The 16995-nt window shown below is 34.4% G+C and overlaps 2 protein-coding genes across 2 annotated transcripts; one reads left to right on the forward strand and one right to left on the reverse strand.

Moving 5' to 3' along the window:
- Positions 1 to 4705: 4705 nt before the first annotated feature.
- LOC119665480 lies at positions 4706 to 5404 on the forward strand. The gene has a single exon (XM_038074701.1). The coding sequence runs from the start codon at positions 4706 to 4708 to the stop codon at positions 5402 to 5404; it is 699 nt and encodes a 232-aa protein (XP_037930629.1).
- Positions 5405 to 6877: 1473 nt separating this feature from the next.
- On the reverse strand, positions 6878 to 7422 carry LOC119669030. Its single transcript, XM_038079142.1, has 2 exons — positions 7116 to 7422; positions 6878 to 7034 (listed from the first exon to the last, which is right to left on the reverse strand). The coding sequence occupies exons 1-2, from the start codon at positions 7382 to 7384 to the stop codon at positions 6980 to 6982; spliced, it is 324 nt and encodes a 107-aa protein (XP_037935070.1). The 5' UTR covers positions 7385 to 7422; the 3' UTR covers positions 6878 to 6979.
- Between the last annotated feature and the right edge of the window lie 9573 nt (positions 7423 to 16995).

The raw sequence follows: 16995 nt of genomic DNA on the forward strand, positions 1-16995 counted from the left end.
GATATTAAGAGACTTATGTTCTGTCGATTGAGCTCGCCGAGCATAATTGACTTCATCTAACTGTCCTCATGCTAACAAAACAAGCATGAGCGACTGTACTTAAATGACCGGAAACTAATAAATTAATAGACTCGAAAAAAAACTAATAATCATATTATTTTTGTGGTGCTACGCAATATATCACTGCAAATAATTTTTAACGTTTAAATAGTTTATTTCAAACAAAAAACAAAAATATTACAAACGAGAAATAAAGCATTAATCATATGTCTTACTATTAATAAAAAACAATGTCACCGATAAAAGAATAATTATTATCAAACTAATAAAGAAATAAACATCAAAAAAAATGTCACAGGTAATACATCAAGGACTTATGTAAGTGTTTTGTAACTATAAAAAAAAATACTATAGGAAATTCTTAGTAGTTTAAGAATTAAAAATGCTAAGCTACAAAAAATATCTTTCGCATGATATGTGCCCATATCCTTACCATCCAACCCTTTTAAGATATATAGGGAATTGCCTACACTCTTATGAATAATACATTTAATATTTTTTTGAGCTAGTTTTGCATTATAATATTCTGCTGTATGGCTATGTCTAAAATTCCTTCTATATACCATTTGTCCTACTTTAAAAGAAATTGACTTACTCCTTGTGTTATACACTTTTTCAGCTCTTTAATGATCTAATTTAAGTTAATGTACTATCTTTTCTCTTATGCTCTTGTAACTGAGCATAAAATCCCGTTTTGACATGTGTGATTCCGTATTTTAAAAGCAGGTTTTTGAATCTTTCTGCTGTGAATTGTTTACCATTATCACTATGAATGTACTCAGGTATCCCAAACACATGAAAAATGTCGTTTTCAAGGTATTGAGTGACCTTAGCGGCCGTGGCTGCTTTCATTAATAATTTTCGTAAAATGATCCAAATATACGAACAACATTGTGTTCCAATCCGATGATCGTGGGTATGGTCCCATAAAGTCGATACATAGCCTTTGCTCAATACTGAAGTCGAATGCTTGAAGTTTGAGGCTCCATATAGCTAATCTTCCTGATTTTTAAGTTGCATTATTATTTATTTAAGTAATAGGTTATTGAAGCACCCCGACCTAAAAGATCTATTGTGCGCCTAAAGGCCCAATTAGGACAATTTTAGACTACTTATAAATCTTGTAATTGCTGTGGGCTTAATTTTACCTATTTGACTTGGGACTAATATCCCGCTTCCAAGGTAATCGAGTCTACGTCTTGCAACCGCTGCGCAGTTGCATAGAACATGTTGTGATGTTTCCTTCTCCTCATGTAAGAGTCGACAGGAGTCACTTTCTACCACACCTATAATCTTCATGTGGTAATTAAGTCTACAGTGTCCTGTAAGAAGTTCAGTGTAGATTTTAATATCGTTTCTGCTAAGGCCAAGGATAGCATCAACTTTGATGTGATCAGGATCAATTAATCTTTTTGACTGTCGCATGCCAGTTTGGGCTCTGCCCCCTATCAACTTTTTTGCCCTGTAATGCAATCCGCTTTATCGGTTTGGAGCTCGATGTTGGTGTCGAGCTGTCCGATCCGGATCGTTTAGGTGTTGCCTGTCCTTCGTTGGACGTGGTGGCCGGCTTTACTGCCAAAGACCTTGCTGTTTCCAGCGGGATGCCCTTGGCAAGTAAAGCCTTCATCTTTTGTGTCCAGCGCCGGATAGCTTCACTCTTGTTTGAGTCTTTTTGGTTGGACTAGGCTCAAGAAGATCTCTCTCCTGTTCCGAGGAAATGGACATTCCAGCCGACTCCTGACTAAGTGGAATGTCCATCTCCTCCGGCTTGTCGGGTAGAGGATCAGGTGCCACCTCCAACAAGTCGTGGTCCATTTGTACACTGACGATGGTACTATGTGCCCTCTTGGCCAGTAATGAGTTTTGGCTTTGTAAAGCCATATTTTGCACTTTTATAGGTGTGCAGAGTTTAGGGGGTTTGTTTGGGGCAATAGGTTTGTTCATATTCCAGGCTATCAAGACCTAGCCTTGGTAACCTGGAATATAAACAGACCCTGCCCTAGGGTGTTTTCCTTCTCCCCCGTTCGACTATCGGCGACTCACAAACAGCAGAGACATGACCGTACTAAAGGTGAGTCATTGGTCTGATAGATAGCCTCACTTTCCTAAAAGGACTGACCAATGAGCAAGTGTCTATTAAAGTCCACTATCTAGCCTCAACGACTGATCAGGAATCGTAGATATGTACTCTCAACCTGTGCGTTGGCGGCAGTTCTTAATTTGTGTGCTGAATCATGCCACATGAAAGGTCATCATGTTATGACTTTCACATGACATGCTTCAGTCCACAATAAGCCCCTACACCACGACAAGGTGACTACCTAGCAAGTTGCATTAGCCCTTTTAAACTTGCATGATCAGTGATTACAGTAAACGGTAAGCCCTTTATATAGGGCCGAAATTTTTTTATTGTTAATACGGTCGCGTAGCATTCTAACTCCGTTAAACTGTAATTTTGCTGAGCTCGGTTGAGCTTCAAAGACATATATGAAATAGGTCGTTCATCACCAAAATCATCTTTCTGAAACAGAACTCCACCTACTCCTTCCTTTAATTCATCACATTTTACGTAAAATCTTTTTGTATAGTCAGGATTAGTTAGTACTGGTGCTGTTGACAAACTAGTTTTGAGCGCCTGAAACACATTTCTGGCTTCATCTGACAGTATGAATTTTTTCATATTAGACTTTGTAAGAAACTCGTGCGGTGGCGCAGCTATCATGGCATAAGTTTTTATAAACCTCGGATACCACTCTGTCATACCTAAAAATCGACGCAATTGTCTTGCGGTCTTTGGTTCAGGAAATTCTACCATAGCGGCAATTACACCTTTATCGGATCGCAAACAACCGTCGCCTATTATGAACCCTAGGTACTTGACTTCTTTATAGTAAAATGTGCTCTTCTCTGCGTTTATTGTTAGCTTATGTCTAGTTAAACAGGTAGCTACCTCCTCTAAGAGTTTGAGGTGTGATTCAAAATCTACAGAGCATACTAATAGGTCATCAAGATACACGAAAGCACTTTCACGGAGCCTCGCAGGAAATTATTATAAGAAGAAGGTGATGAATGGTGTGAATGAGTCATGTATATCGTCGTTTCACTCTATGCGATGTTTTATATGTGATAGTGATGTATCGTATTGTGTGTTTGAAGAGGGAAACCAAGTAATGACAGCGTCACCCCGGGGAGGCTGTCAAATGCAGATGAAGCCGGGAAACAAGTAACTATTTTAAGAAGAGAAGTTGATGTACAAACGCCGGTGTCACCTGTTATAATGGAACGTAAAAGTCTACACCAGCGTAAATTAAATTATGAACGTAAAAGAGCAAAAATATTTAATGAAGAGCTGTCAGTTAGAAATTTTAAGAAAATTAAGAAAATTAGGGAAAAACAGCTTTGTTTAAACGTTGTAAGAGAAAGTCAGTGTCTGCTATAGTGATTTTAGATGGTGATAATAGATTTTTTGCAAAAACTACGATAGATGGGGAAGAAGTGTTAGCTTTATTAGACTCAGGGGCTAGTACAAACTGCATTGGGAAAAATGGCGCCAAATTTCTTGAAAAACGGTCAAACCAAATGATTTCCTTGAAGAATCAGAAGGTTAAAACAGCAAATGGAGGAGAGACCGTAATCATAGGAATGATCACATTGCCAGTAAAGTGAAATGATGTGATAAAAAATATGGGGTTTTTGGTAGTACCTGCATTGCAGCAATATTTTTATTTTGGTCTCGAGTTTTGGAAAGTGTTTGAGTTAGCAGTGGTAAACAAACAGAATTCAATAGTAGGGGCTAATGAAAATAATAGGGCAGATGTGTCGGAGTTAATTGTAACCCCAAAGGGCCTTCAGTTCGACTCTTGCTCTTATAACTACGAATAAATACATACTTTAAACAGACTGACTGTTTAAAATTACATATATATCAATCTGGCAACCACTGTGTATGGGCTTCGTTTATCTATTGGCAAGGTTTTCTTTTTAGTGTGTGTGTGCGAGCTAGCGAAGTGACCGGTCGGGTTTTAGTGCCGTTTTATTGTTCTTCATTTATTTCTTTATTAAGTAAACTTTTTTATAGTATTATTAATTATTGAAGTAATGAAATAAAATTTGATGTTACCTAAAATAAACTACTGTACGAATATAATTCATTTACGTAAACATTTTTTGGCATCACTTGCGGGAAGCAACGTATCTTTTGCGTCCAATTATGTGTTGCTGTCTACGAATATCGCGAGGTTCTTCTAGCCGCTGAGCATATTTCTCAAGTTATAGCCATTGGGCGTATTGTCAAATTTATTGCCGCTGGGCATATCTATCAAATTATATAGCCATTGGGCACAATTAGTTAATTTGGATTTTATAGCCGCTAGGCACAATTATTTACTCTGGATTCGAAAACTTGCTGAGCGCAACGGCTTACATTGCATATAACAATCACAGGAAGCTCGAGAAAATTTGTTGGCCTATATTCATGACGGTGCAAAGGAGGAAGAAGCGAGTGACTCAATAAGAGCGTTAGTCAGCGAAAACAGTTACATGGATATTGAAATATTTATTTGGAAGTGATGCGGAGCTAATCGATGCGTTAGCTAAGACAGAAGCTGTAGACTCTTCAGGTAACAGCAAACCTGTAATTAAAAGTATGTCAAGCATGGAATTGACGTCTAATGTGCCACGCATTAAAATTCCGTCGTTTGATGGTAATTATCTGCACTGGTACGCATTTAAGGATTTATTCACGTCAGTTGTTTCAAATAATGTCGCATTGTCTAATACGCAGAAACTTCAATACTTAAAAGATGCGTTAGTGTTGGACGCGCAACACGCACTAGACAACATTACTACAACAGATGCACATTGGGCAGTAGCATGGAATTTACTGGTCCGCAAGTATGAAAACAAGAGGATTATTCTTAATGCTTATTTAAAGGAAATTGTGAATGTAACAACGGTGTCTGACGGTTTACCAAATAGTTTATGCTTACTATGTGACACCATCGCGTCGACTGTGCGTGCGTTAGAACAATTGGGTCGTCCAGTGCAGCATTGGGACGATTGGCTGGTTTTTACGCTTCTTCACAAATTAGACACGAGAACACGCTCAGCTTGGGAGCTGTCAACGACCAGTTCAGAACAAATCCCAAAGTTTGAAGATCTGGTCAATTTCCTAAAAAATCGAATACAATCGCTTGAGGTAGTTGATAGTAAGTTTGCAACATCTATCAGAACAAAGGGTTTCGTTAAAAGCCATCATACAACTATTCAACAATGCGTGCATTGCCGAGTTTATGCCAGCAAATATGCCATTTGCTGGCATATTGCGCAGAGTTTCGACAAATGACTAGGCCAAAGAGATATGCGGTAGTCAGAGCTGCAAGGTTGTGCTTCAATTGCTTGAGAACGGGACACATGTGTCATAATTGCCTATCGAAATATCGGTGTCTGCGATGTAGTGCAACCCATCATACATTACTACATGACCATAAGGGGAGTGGTGGAGAAACGAATTACTCAGACATACAGGAAAATCCCACAGAAGCGATCAAGAAGTACACTGTAACATCAAACAACACACACATTGCCAGCACTAATCAAGATGCTCGAACATTACACCTACAGACTGTTTTAATTGGTACTGCACTGATAGAGGTAAGGAGTCCTTCCGGTCAGAAGCTTATTGTACGTGCTCTTTTGGATAGCGCATCGGAAGCAACGTTTGTCAGCGAGTTCATCGTGCAGCGATTAAAACTGGACAAAACAAATGTCAAAGGTCGCCAATTCAAGAGGAATGGTTTCATTTACAATCCATTCACTAAAATTCGATTTCAACATGAATTGTGTTGCGCTAATACTTCCCCGAGTGGGTAGCGTTACCCCAACCATTCCTATACCGAAGGAAGCTCTTGGTGATTTTTTGAACTTAGATTTAGCTGACCCTCAATTACAGATGCCGGGGGCAGTTGATATGATTTTGAGCGTTCAACTATGCTGCTATTGTATATGAGCGACTAAAATGGCATCCAACTAATATTGTTGCTCAATTTACGCAACTCGGTTTTTGGTGGACTGTCGCGACCGAAGTATATTTCAGTGAAGGGTCAAATCAACTGCTGTCATACTCGAACAACATTGCACGAAGTATAATAAAAAATATGTTATGTAAACCCATAAAAGTTAAATCATTTTTCTGTTTCCTTCTACCTTATAAAAACCAATGAATTCGATTATTCAATCCAAAGAAAAAGTTGTGGTAAATGAATTTTGGTTTCTAGACGTAGCCGAGATTTTATATTAGCTAATATGAACTTTGAGCAGCTGTATTATATTGCTCTGCGTGCGAAGTATTTGGTGATCGATTAAATTTGTGTTATTTGTGTTCTTATATTGTTTTACGTTGTATATACTCTGTCATAAGTAATAACTTTTTCTGCATTTTGCATTATCTACGTTTGCTACGTTTTCGAAAACTAATTCAGACTTTACAGAAAAGCAAGAATCATGACAACAGCATTTTTCTGTCTCCATGCACGTCATAAAATCTAAACAGTTTGATTAGCGTAATGTATTTCCGAGTTAACATGCTTGACTCTGAAACTCAAATAGTAAACAAAAGAACGTAAGAACTTTTAAAATATTAAATCAAAATATATGCATCGATCGTTTAAACGGTTGCAAACGAGTCTCTTGAGTTGCATATAGTTTTTATTCCCGTCCTGCATTTGAAAGATAACTGATAGATTTCTTGATTATTTTTATAAAAAATCCTTTATAAATTGACTATGGAAAAAATAAGTAGGCAAGGTTTTTGTAGAATATTAGTGTAACAATTCACTTTATAATAAATTTATTATGTACACATAAATATTTTTAAAATACCTTAATTAAATTATATTAAACTTCTAATTCTATATTTATGTTAATGCACTGGCAGGTATTGTCTTGAAGGAACTGGATGAGTCTGAAGTTGATCTCTATTTTTAATAAATTAAAGTTCAAATTAGAATGAGTTGATTATTTAATTTCGTGTATGTTATTTGAATTTTGATACTTGCAATGGTACTTTATAATTATATCCATGAACATTTTCATCGTCATTGTTATTATAACCATTTTGTGAATAACTATAATCATCTCCACTTTGTCCACTGCCGCGTATTGGACTAATGTCTAAGTTAAGATTTTGATTTAAGAATTGGAATCTATTTTTGAATCCGCCTAAATGGTCGTCATCTTCGTTACCATTAAATAATTGTCCACTATTTGCTCCAAGTGGTTGTGGCCTGTAAATAAAAATTCGAGTCAAAGACCAAAAACTATGCATATATCGAGTAAGCTAGTATATAAATATTTGATATTCAGTTTTTTAATAATTTACTAAATATTTACATCAATTTTTTGCAGAAAAAACTGCGTAACTATTTTGACAGAATTTTTTTTTTTTAAATATTTAATAAACTTGTTGGTATCACCACAAGTCAACATATATTTGTTTTACACTATATTGTACAAGCAGATTGCGTGAAAATTGCTTTGGAAAAAAATATATAAAAGAGATTCAGGTGAGGCAAGTGAAAATCTCCAGCTTAAATCAGACAAGATGTCGACCATTGCTTACTGGTAAGCGGAACGAAGACTATATAAAGCCTCCAACCTGAGATTGCATATCAATGCTACATCCATCCGACTAGTTGATAAATTCAAACACTTTCAGTCCCCATATATCCCAGGTCGTTCAGAACGCCACTTTCCAGCACATCCAACTCAAGAACGCTCTACGTAGGTATAACCTATTTAACGTTAAGACTCAGCTACTCTGCTATAAGCAGCTCATTCACTTTCTATTCATCTACGCGCTGTTGATTTGGTCCGTGGTAACATTAGCACAAATGGAGTGCTTGCGCATTTTTGAAAAGAAAATCCTTTGCAACTGTATTAACTATGCACGTAAATCTAATCAGCATCACCACTCCTGCTGAGTTCTTTCCTCTACCTGTCGAGCTCTTTACTTTAGTCTATTTCCGATTATTTTGAACACCGAATAACTTTCCACGGATTCCAATCTATTTTCCACAGGCCTCCCATAATTCCGCTGTACAACCACAGATATTGTGATCCGTCCATAAAGTATACTCCTAAGGAGTCCCAGCCTTTTGTAAATGCCAATCATTTCCCATAATTAACGTTTATTAGGTTCTCAATCCCAGCTTAGATAAAATTGAAAACTGAAATACTTCTAACATCTTTACATACTGATTACTGGACATTTCAGCCAGATAGCTTTTACAGTTTAATGTTTAACTCGTTCCTGAGAGGTGGTTTTAGTGGGTTGAAGTCTCACACTGTAGCCGGTAATGCTTTCCAACTGCTGCAAAAAAGAAACAGGTAAATGAAAGTTCTTTGCAAAGTGCTGGACGTACTAAAAATAGTATTCAGTACAAAGTGGCAAGTGTTTTTATATACTTTATGTAGTACCCAATTTGCATTTTGTAAATAAAAGAAATAAATAAAGTCGAAATATTGACAAATAAATTGGCATCTTTCGATAATAATAATTTTTAGTGCGTTGTTATTTAAGAACAACTTTCACAAAATACGCCTTATAAGTGTGTAGTCGAAGCGCTTAAACAGAATGTTTTTTATGTACATGCAAGAATATTTATGTTAGTAAAAATCAAAACGTAATATATAAAAATTCCGCGTACGTTTATAAATATTACAGAATGAGAGTATGTAGAGCATTCAGTTGAAAAATTATTCTGGGCCTAAAATCACCATATACATTTGTACTTTTGTATGACCATAATTGAGAGCAGTTATTGAGAATATCAGCAGACACAATATGTTTCATTAATATACAGGCAAATAGCAACTAAGCTCTGCAAATTAGGCTGCCTAAAACATAATAAAAACAATGAGAAATGCTTAACGAGCAACTATAATTAAAAAATAATATGTGTATAGCTTTCTCTCAATAATAATTTTTCTCTATAAGGACATAAAAGAGTGTTCCTTAAAATTGATTTGGTTTCTGAATACTGAATTGATGTTGCTTAAGCAACATCTGAAATTCTTTTGTCATGAATTCTAGAATATAACACGTGTCGCTTAAATATTAACATGCAAAGCAAAAAAAAAAAATTCACAAAAATAAGCCCACTTTCCTGACTCTGAAACGAATAAGTGCAATGGTGCCAAATCTTAAAAGTGATCTATTGTGAATAATTTTTGAAAGAAAATGGAAAGTTCCAGTCACCTGTTTATTATTTATAACTGTTACGAGTGTTAATGAGTTAATTTAAATACTTTAAAAAACTAATTTTTTAATAAAATTTGTGAAGATGACTGAAGTTATTAATTCAAACACAATATAAAATGGACACCAATAACTTTTTTGTGTCATTAATTTTATAGAAATTTATATGAAAAACTTTTTTATAAAATTATGTGCAAGCATAAAATTTGTATTTACAAGTATTTATTAACCACAAATTTCTTAAAAATTTTTTTACTTTCTATATGTTTAATGATTTAGGCAGTGCTGCCAAATTATTCTTAAGCAACCAGAAGTTCTATTTATCCTGCACACATATTTTATGTGTACTACAACATATGAATATATTGTTACGTAATCGCCTTTTGCAATTTACTCTTAACTTTATCGTTCGTCTCACTAGATTTTGTAAAATGAAAGAATCTTCTTGACTTCAAATTATGAATTCTTATTCAACAGTAGTATTTGATAACAGAGTTCTATTCGGAGCAAATATCTAAAACATAACTCTTCAGCAAAAATTCTAACTTTACAGGTATTACTATATCCAGATGAACCGCTTCCGTTCTAGTTCTATGAGGCCGCGACTTTGAATTCCATAAACAACACATTATTGTTCTTCATTACTACCTTACACGGTCCTTTTCAAGATGTTTGTATATCCGGATACGATCCGGTCGCTTCAATTAAACCAGTTAATGATGTGGCTCCGTGATGCAATAATTTATTGTGCCAACCCATAAGCAAATTGCACATAGCACCTACTAATTCTTCTCCAGTGAGCTTCTTCGATTTAAAAAACATCTAGTAAACAAGAATTGTCTTTTAGATTTCGTTCTACAACAACTATACCATAGCCGATTACCACAAAATCATAGGTACATAAGCCAAAATAGTCTTTCCTACTTTTCTTTCTACTCTTTTTTCTGTTTCTTTTTTCCTTATTCATTATTTGAATCAGTCTTCCTCCTCCTCTTATCTTCTTTCTTGTCCTCCCTCTTATTCTTCTTCTTTTTCTTCTCTTTCCTCTTGCATTTTTTCTTACCGCCCTTCTTGTCTTCTTTCTTGTCTTTCTTCCTGCCTTCCTTTCTGTCTTTCCTTTTAACTTCCCTCTTGTCTATCTTCCTGCTTTTCCTCCAATTTTTATTTTCCGTACTTTAGCTGTAACGCAACACATAATACCGGCAGCGTCGTACGTCAAAGCGCAGCTGACTGTTTTAGAGTATGTCTCCTTCGGGAACATAACGACCTTGACGCTTAGTTTCCAGATCACGTATGCTGCCTATGAAAGTGTCGATTGTACTCTTCACCATAATATCACCAGAGCTACCAATGTATGCCAAATTACACAACCGTTCAATGTCGGTAGAGTATTCTTTAGGACTCTCGTCAACATGCTGGACTCTTGCTTCCGGTTCTACCCTTTGCAATGAAGTCATGAAAACGTTACTGTACTTGCGCTGCAATGTATCCATCTTGGTAGTTTTTATGTTCTTCAGGTGGAATTTGTGGTAAAACTTCTGTCGCACTACCTTTTAATGCCACAATTAATGCTACCGTTTTCTCACCAATATTCCAATTATTTGTTTCAACCGCTGTTTCAAATTGAACACTTCAAAAGTTTAGCTCTCATTAAACTTCGGTAGCCACTAGTTTCACAAATGATGGCTGAAGATGACCCGCTTAGCTGCCTACTCTCAGCTCGACTTTTCAATTGAAACGTCTCACCTTTTAAAACCTGAACATTCCGATCAATCGGGTCCCTTCTTCCCTAGCACCTTTCTTGTACTTGTTGCAACTCTATCTTTAGCCCGACAAAATTTTCTTCTAATTTCTGAGTGATTTCTATCTTAAGCTTGTTTTTTTGTGCAAGCTTTTGTTTCAACTTGCGCAAACTGTGCGCCTGTTCGCGTGAACTGTGCGTCTGTTCTTCTGAAGTTTGTCCAAGCCTTTGGTTCAACTTGCGTAAACCGTGCACCTGCTCTACTGAATTTTTCTCAAGTTTCTGCATCATAAAATTCATAATTGCCATCATTTCACTATTCTTGTCAAGTTTTTCATCTGTCCTCATTTCCACTGCACCAGAGATTTCTTCGATGAACTCCCCTTCATCTACATTTACTCCACTAGTTCTGCCTTCGCACCACCTACACCATGTCTTACTTTCGCCAACTGCTTTTTTTGTTGAATCACAGTTATCTGTTCCAATTGGACCGTTTTACAAAATCCCACTTCTGACACCAAATGTTACGTAGTTGCTTTTTGCAATTTAATCTTAACTTTCTCATTTATCTCACTGGATTTTGTAAAATGAATGAAACTTCTTGACTTCAAATTATGTACTCTTATTCAACAGTAGTATTTGATAACAGAGTTTTATTGAAGCAATTATCCGAAATACAACTCTTCAGTAAGAATTCTCACTAACTTAAAATATAAACTGACATAATCAAATTATTTTCAATCGTTCCATTGCTGATATGAATAAATTCGTAACAATATATATTATCACACTTCATGAGCAATTTGAATATTTACAATATTTTGTCTCTTCTAATTCCAAGAATTATAGAAACAAGAGATGTTATTTGTCTCACTTATATTTGAATATCAATACAAAATTATGTATTAAATTTTTGAACAAGAAATTATTTTCTATTGTATTTTTTATGTTTGTTGTATACAAACATCTCAACATCAAATACTAAAAAATAGTAGTTTTTAGGAATAACAGGTGCCTTCGGTAGCTTCTAAGTGTGGCAAAAAACAGCAAGTTACTTACTATAAACGCTAAGTGTGATATATGCATCACTATTGCAATCTATCAAATGTTATATTTTCGCAAAGAGTAAATCTTGCATATGTGTATATAACGAAATTTCCTTTTACAACAAAGTTAATAATATGTTTAATAAGTATTAACTTGATAGGAACGTTTTAAAGCGTTTTTAAATTATACATACTTTCTTCAAGTACTCGTATACATTATTGTAGATATCTTATATATATAATTCTTCTGTACGTGTGTTGACAGTGAAGTCCTCCTAAACGGCTGAACCGATTTTGATGAAATTTTTTGTGTGTGTTCAAGTGGATTCAAGGAAGGTTTAGATTCACAATTTGGCCCACTGGATAATGTCTTTTTAATCAATTTTTTATTTTTTGGTATCCATATACATTTATATTAAAAATTTAAAATTTATTCATGCTTATTTTGATTTGTTTAAAAACTTTAAAATCTCTAAAATGAATTGTAAAACTGACGTTGCATAGCTTAAGTGCATTTAAATTCCGCAGCATAATTATAAGTGAGCCAATTTTTAATCTTAAGTTATGTGGTGGTATTCCTGGTAAATTTAGCGAATTCAAAAATTCAACACACAAAAAAGAAGAATTATATATATAAAGATATAAATATCGTACAAAAAACAATGCCACGTCTTCGTGGACGAGGAGGAAATATTGGTCGACGGACTCGGAATTCACAATTACTCCAGAACCGTCGGTTAAATAGATCGGCAGAAAACAATGAAGATGTAAGAAACCAGGATACAATTACACGTGCTAATGAAAGTCAAGAGCAACGCAACGAACGCCAGGAAAATTAATTGCAAGGGGAAACAACGTTCGCCGGGTCAGCTAGTTTATATATATATTTTTAAAATATTTCATTTCCCCAATTTTCAAATTTGTATAACTTAATTTTGTTCGAATTTTTGTTTACAAACTTTTGACAGATGACTGGAATTTTCATAAAAACTTTCTAATCCTTTTTTTGTCAACTGGCAACCCTTGGTGGAGTCAAGTGCTTAAAGTAATAGCAAAGAAGATAAAGAAAAGAAACTGAGAGTATCTCAAAAAATTGTGTATAAATTTTTCTGGATTATTCAAAAAATATTCAAAATTTTGCGTAATGAGGTGAAAATATTACGCAGGTCTTTTCTAATAATAAAGACCAAATGCTACATAATAGCGCGTGAATATATTCCCCACCCGGACCCTGCTATTTTGCCCACCCGGTCCCTACTCACCACGATATTTGCTAATATAAGAGAAGTTTCTGTGAAATTTCGTTATTTGTTTTGGTTTTTTGACATTAAAAATCTGTTACGAGAAAATGCGCCAAAGTTGTAATTAAGTGCACAAATGCCACATTAGTGAAAGAAAAAAAGGCGGAATTTGTTTTCAATTATAAAAGCATTAGAAAAGGCAATTATTTAAATTTAATTAAAATTTATTTACAGATGAAATGGAAGTGCGTACTTGGATGTTTAAATTTCGAAAGTATATTATTAATTAAAAATAACACAATTTATTGTTGTAGAATAAAGTAAATATATAAATGTATTAACACATTGGAAACTTAGATGTGTACCTAATTAGTGTATATAATAAACTACGAATTAAGTTGTGCATGTTATTTATAATTTAGTACTTTGAAAGTGATTAGAAAATTATTTTTTTCATGATATACTAATAATTATAAAAATGGAAAAATCCTGAAGTGAAATTAATATTTTTAATTATACTTTGGTTGAGTGTTGTTATTATATATAGATATTTAAATTTATGTTAATTATATTTTAACAAAACACAAGTGTAAAAAATTATATGTTTTAAAAATATATTGTACAATTTGCGATTTTTGTTTGTTTGTTTTTTCTTCAAATCATACAGACAAAAGACCTTGGACGTGCAGTTGCATTCCACTTTATAAAATTGCTGCAGATTTTGTTGTTGCTTGAACAAAGTCTGCGATTTAGACAATGTGATCTGTGTTTTTCGTAAATATTATCTTTGTATTAAATGTTCCTTAATAGTTCTCCAAACTGTGTTGTATGTTTTCATACAAATTTTAAGTAATGGTCGTTTTATGATTTTTATTATAGAAACGAGTGGAAGGCCCTGGGAGTTACTGACTCCATAAACCGGATATTTTATGCCTGTGATAGGCACTTTTCTGGAAAAATGCGTTGCACGAAAAATTTAATCAAGGAAGCAATGCCTGACCAAAATTTAGCAATTAGTGTTAGCAAAAAATCACTTAAAGTAGTGGGTGGTGATAACCAGGGTTCGTATTTCAATTCTTATGTGAGCCCAAAATTGGCTCATGAGAGTGAGCCCATAATTGGCTCATATTGAAGAGCTGCTCACCAGCTTGAGCCTTCAACTTGCTCATATTGAAGAGCTGCCGAGAGCTCACGAGCTCAACCGTTTAATAAAAAGCGATTTATTAGTTTATTTGCTTTATTTATTTTTATAAACGTTATTTGTAAAAATATATAATTTCACGTTAAAACAATATAATGAAACAATAATTTGGAAAATATATTTATAAAATATTATTTTCCATAAATAAACAATAAAAGTATATTTATTATTTATTTATTTAAACAATAAAAATATATTTATTGTTTATTTTAGAAACTTTGATTATTTCCATATTTTAGTTAGTTCAAGGTTATTAAAATTTTTAATCTTTTTTAATGACATGTTTTTACAAAAAAAAAATAATAGCTAAATCTTAAATTGGGCGCATGAGATCTCATGAGCCGCAACTGATACTCTTGCTCACGAGCGTGCGCCCAATTATAACTTAATGGCGGCTCATGCTCGTGAGCGAGAGCTCTGTAGTTGGGCTCGCTCGTGAGCGTGAAAGAGTTTTTTGTCGGCTCATGAGCCGTGAGCAGAATGAGCCGAAATGAGCCGCTCATGGGTACGCAAATACGAACTCTGGTGATAACAATAACATACATGTTTCGTTGAAAAAAATAGATTGTCTTCACAATTCAATGGTAGCAAACAACATAATTTCAAATATCTTATCTCCATCCACCACTAGAAAGGGTAGGAAAGGTAGAAAATGCACCTCCAATAGGTGACATGGAGCTCCAAAGAAATAGTTCATCTTCTGAGTTGTCTCCTAGGATAAGAGAATTGGTAGAAGAAAATCAAGAACTAAATAATAAACTAAAAAAGATTTGTTTAGATTTAGGTATAAGGGATAAAATTATTTCAAAACCAAATTTAGAGATTGAAAAGCTTAGGGCCTTAAATAATGAGTTGCTTCGACAACTTTCAGCTGATAAGTCATTTACCAGTATCACTGAAGGGCCAGAGGGGGATAATTTAGAGGAGTTTTGTAATAGGCTCCCCCAAAATCTTCAAATTTCTGTTAGAAATTGTTTAAAGAATAGTGATAGGCCGGTAAACGCCTATAGGTATGATAACATTTTAAAAACTCTCGCATTAGGGGTGTTTGTTCTGTCTCCGGTAGCCCATAGACATTTAAGAACTTTCTTTTAATTGGCCAAAACTCTTTTAGAGTTTGTTTCAAAGTGGCCCATATCTCCAGGCTACATAAATCAAATTGGATAAGTAAAAGACACAGAAAGGGATATACACACAAGAAACGAAAAACAGAGTGCTTATCAGAGGTAAAATTAAATTAAGAGTCGTCAGCAACAATCAACTCTCACATAGACCAAAATGTACAAAAACTTGTTAAGGAAAATCTATTATAGAAAGCCACGACCTGTAATGATCTCAGGTATCACAAATTATAATGTGCTACAGCAAACTGTTCATAATCATGTTGAAAACAAATATAAAATTAATTGTTTAATAATGAGGTATATAAAATTAATACTACAGATAATTCAGATTACAGAAGTCTCACTGCTTTATTCCCAACAAATCTTCACCATTCGTTTCATCCGGTTGACATTATAAATTATCTTAAATCTTAAAATTATTCATAAAATTATGAATGTTACAGTATATAACGAAAAGCCTCCTCGACCTCTTTATGCTGACTTTTGATCAGACCGATGACGTTAATAAAATGCACGGAATACAAACAGTACTTAGTTGCGTAGTTAATATTAAACCTGTGAAAAACAGTAATCTAATCTAATCTCCAAAATTCATGAGGAAAAAGACAACATTTTGAAACTTCAAATTGGTTGATACTTCACAGACTGTGGAATTTTAAAAACGCTTATAAAAAGGATTGTCTGCAATAAATACCTGAAATTGGCAATTAAAGTTCAATTAGATGGTTATTTCACCGAAACTACAATAAAGAACAGTTTCGGTGATAGACAAACAGTCTTCATTTAAAAAATCAAAGCAGACTGCTTTACAACGTTTGTCAGTTTCATTTTATTATACATATATAGGGGCTCAAGATTTATATTACATTTCAAAAAGCATGAGAAGAATGACAAACGTCATCTTCAGTTTTCTCATACTGAACCCAGTTTTCACATATGAGACTAACGAGCAATCGTTCGGTGGGATATCCGTACCCTAACATCCCGCTTTGACAGGAAATGGCCTTAGGAACAATATCGGAACGATGTTTGGAGGTCCTACATCCACAAAGCGTTTATTTCAAAGATAGCAACTATAACACCAATTGAATTCAACATATATTACAAACATTACAAGAAATAGAAACCGGCTGATCTAATAATGATGACTAATGCCTGCACATGGTCACAATTTGGATCCTGGAATGTTAATACCTTATACCAAATAGGAAAACTCGTATAATTATCATACACTTGCAAGACAATACAAATACTCATAGCGATCGATATATACTCATAGCAATAATATATTCTGGCAAACCTAATGATAACGATCTGCATATGCAG

Source organism: Teleopsis dalmanni, chromosome 1, assembly GCF_002237135.1.
Source record: "Teleopsis dalmanni isolate 2A chromosome 1, ASM223713v2, whole genome shotgun sequence".
In the NCBI taxonomy this organism is placed as follows: Eukaryota; Metazoa; Arthropoda; class Insecta; order Diptera; family Diopsidae; genus Teleopsis; species Teleopsis dalmanni.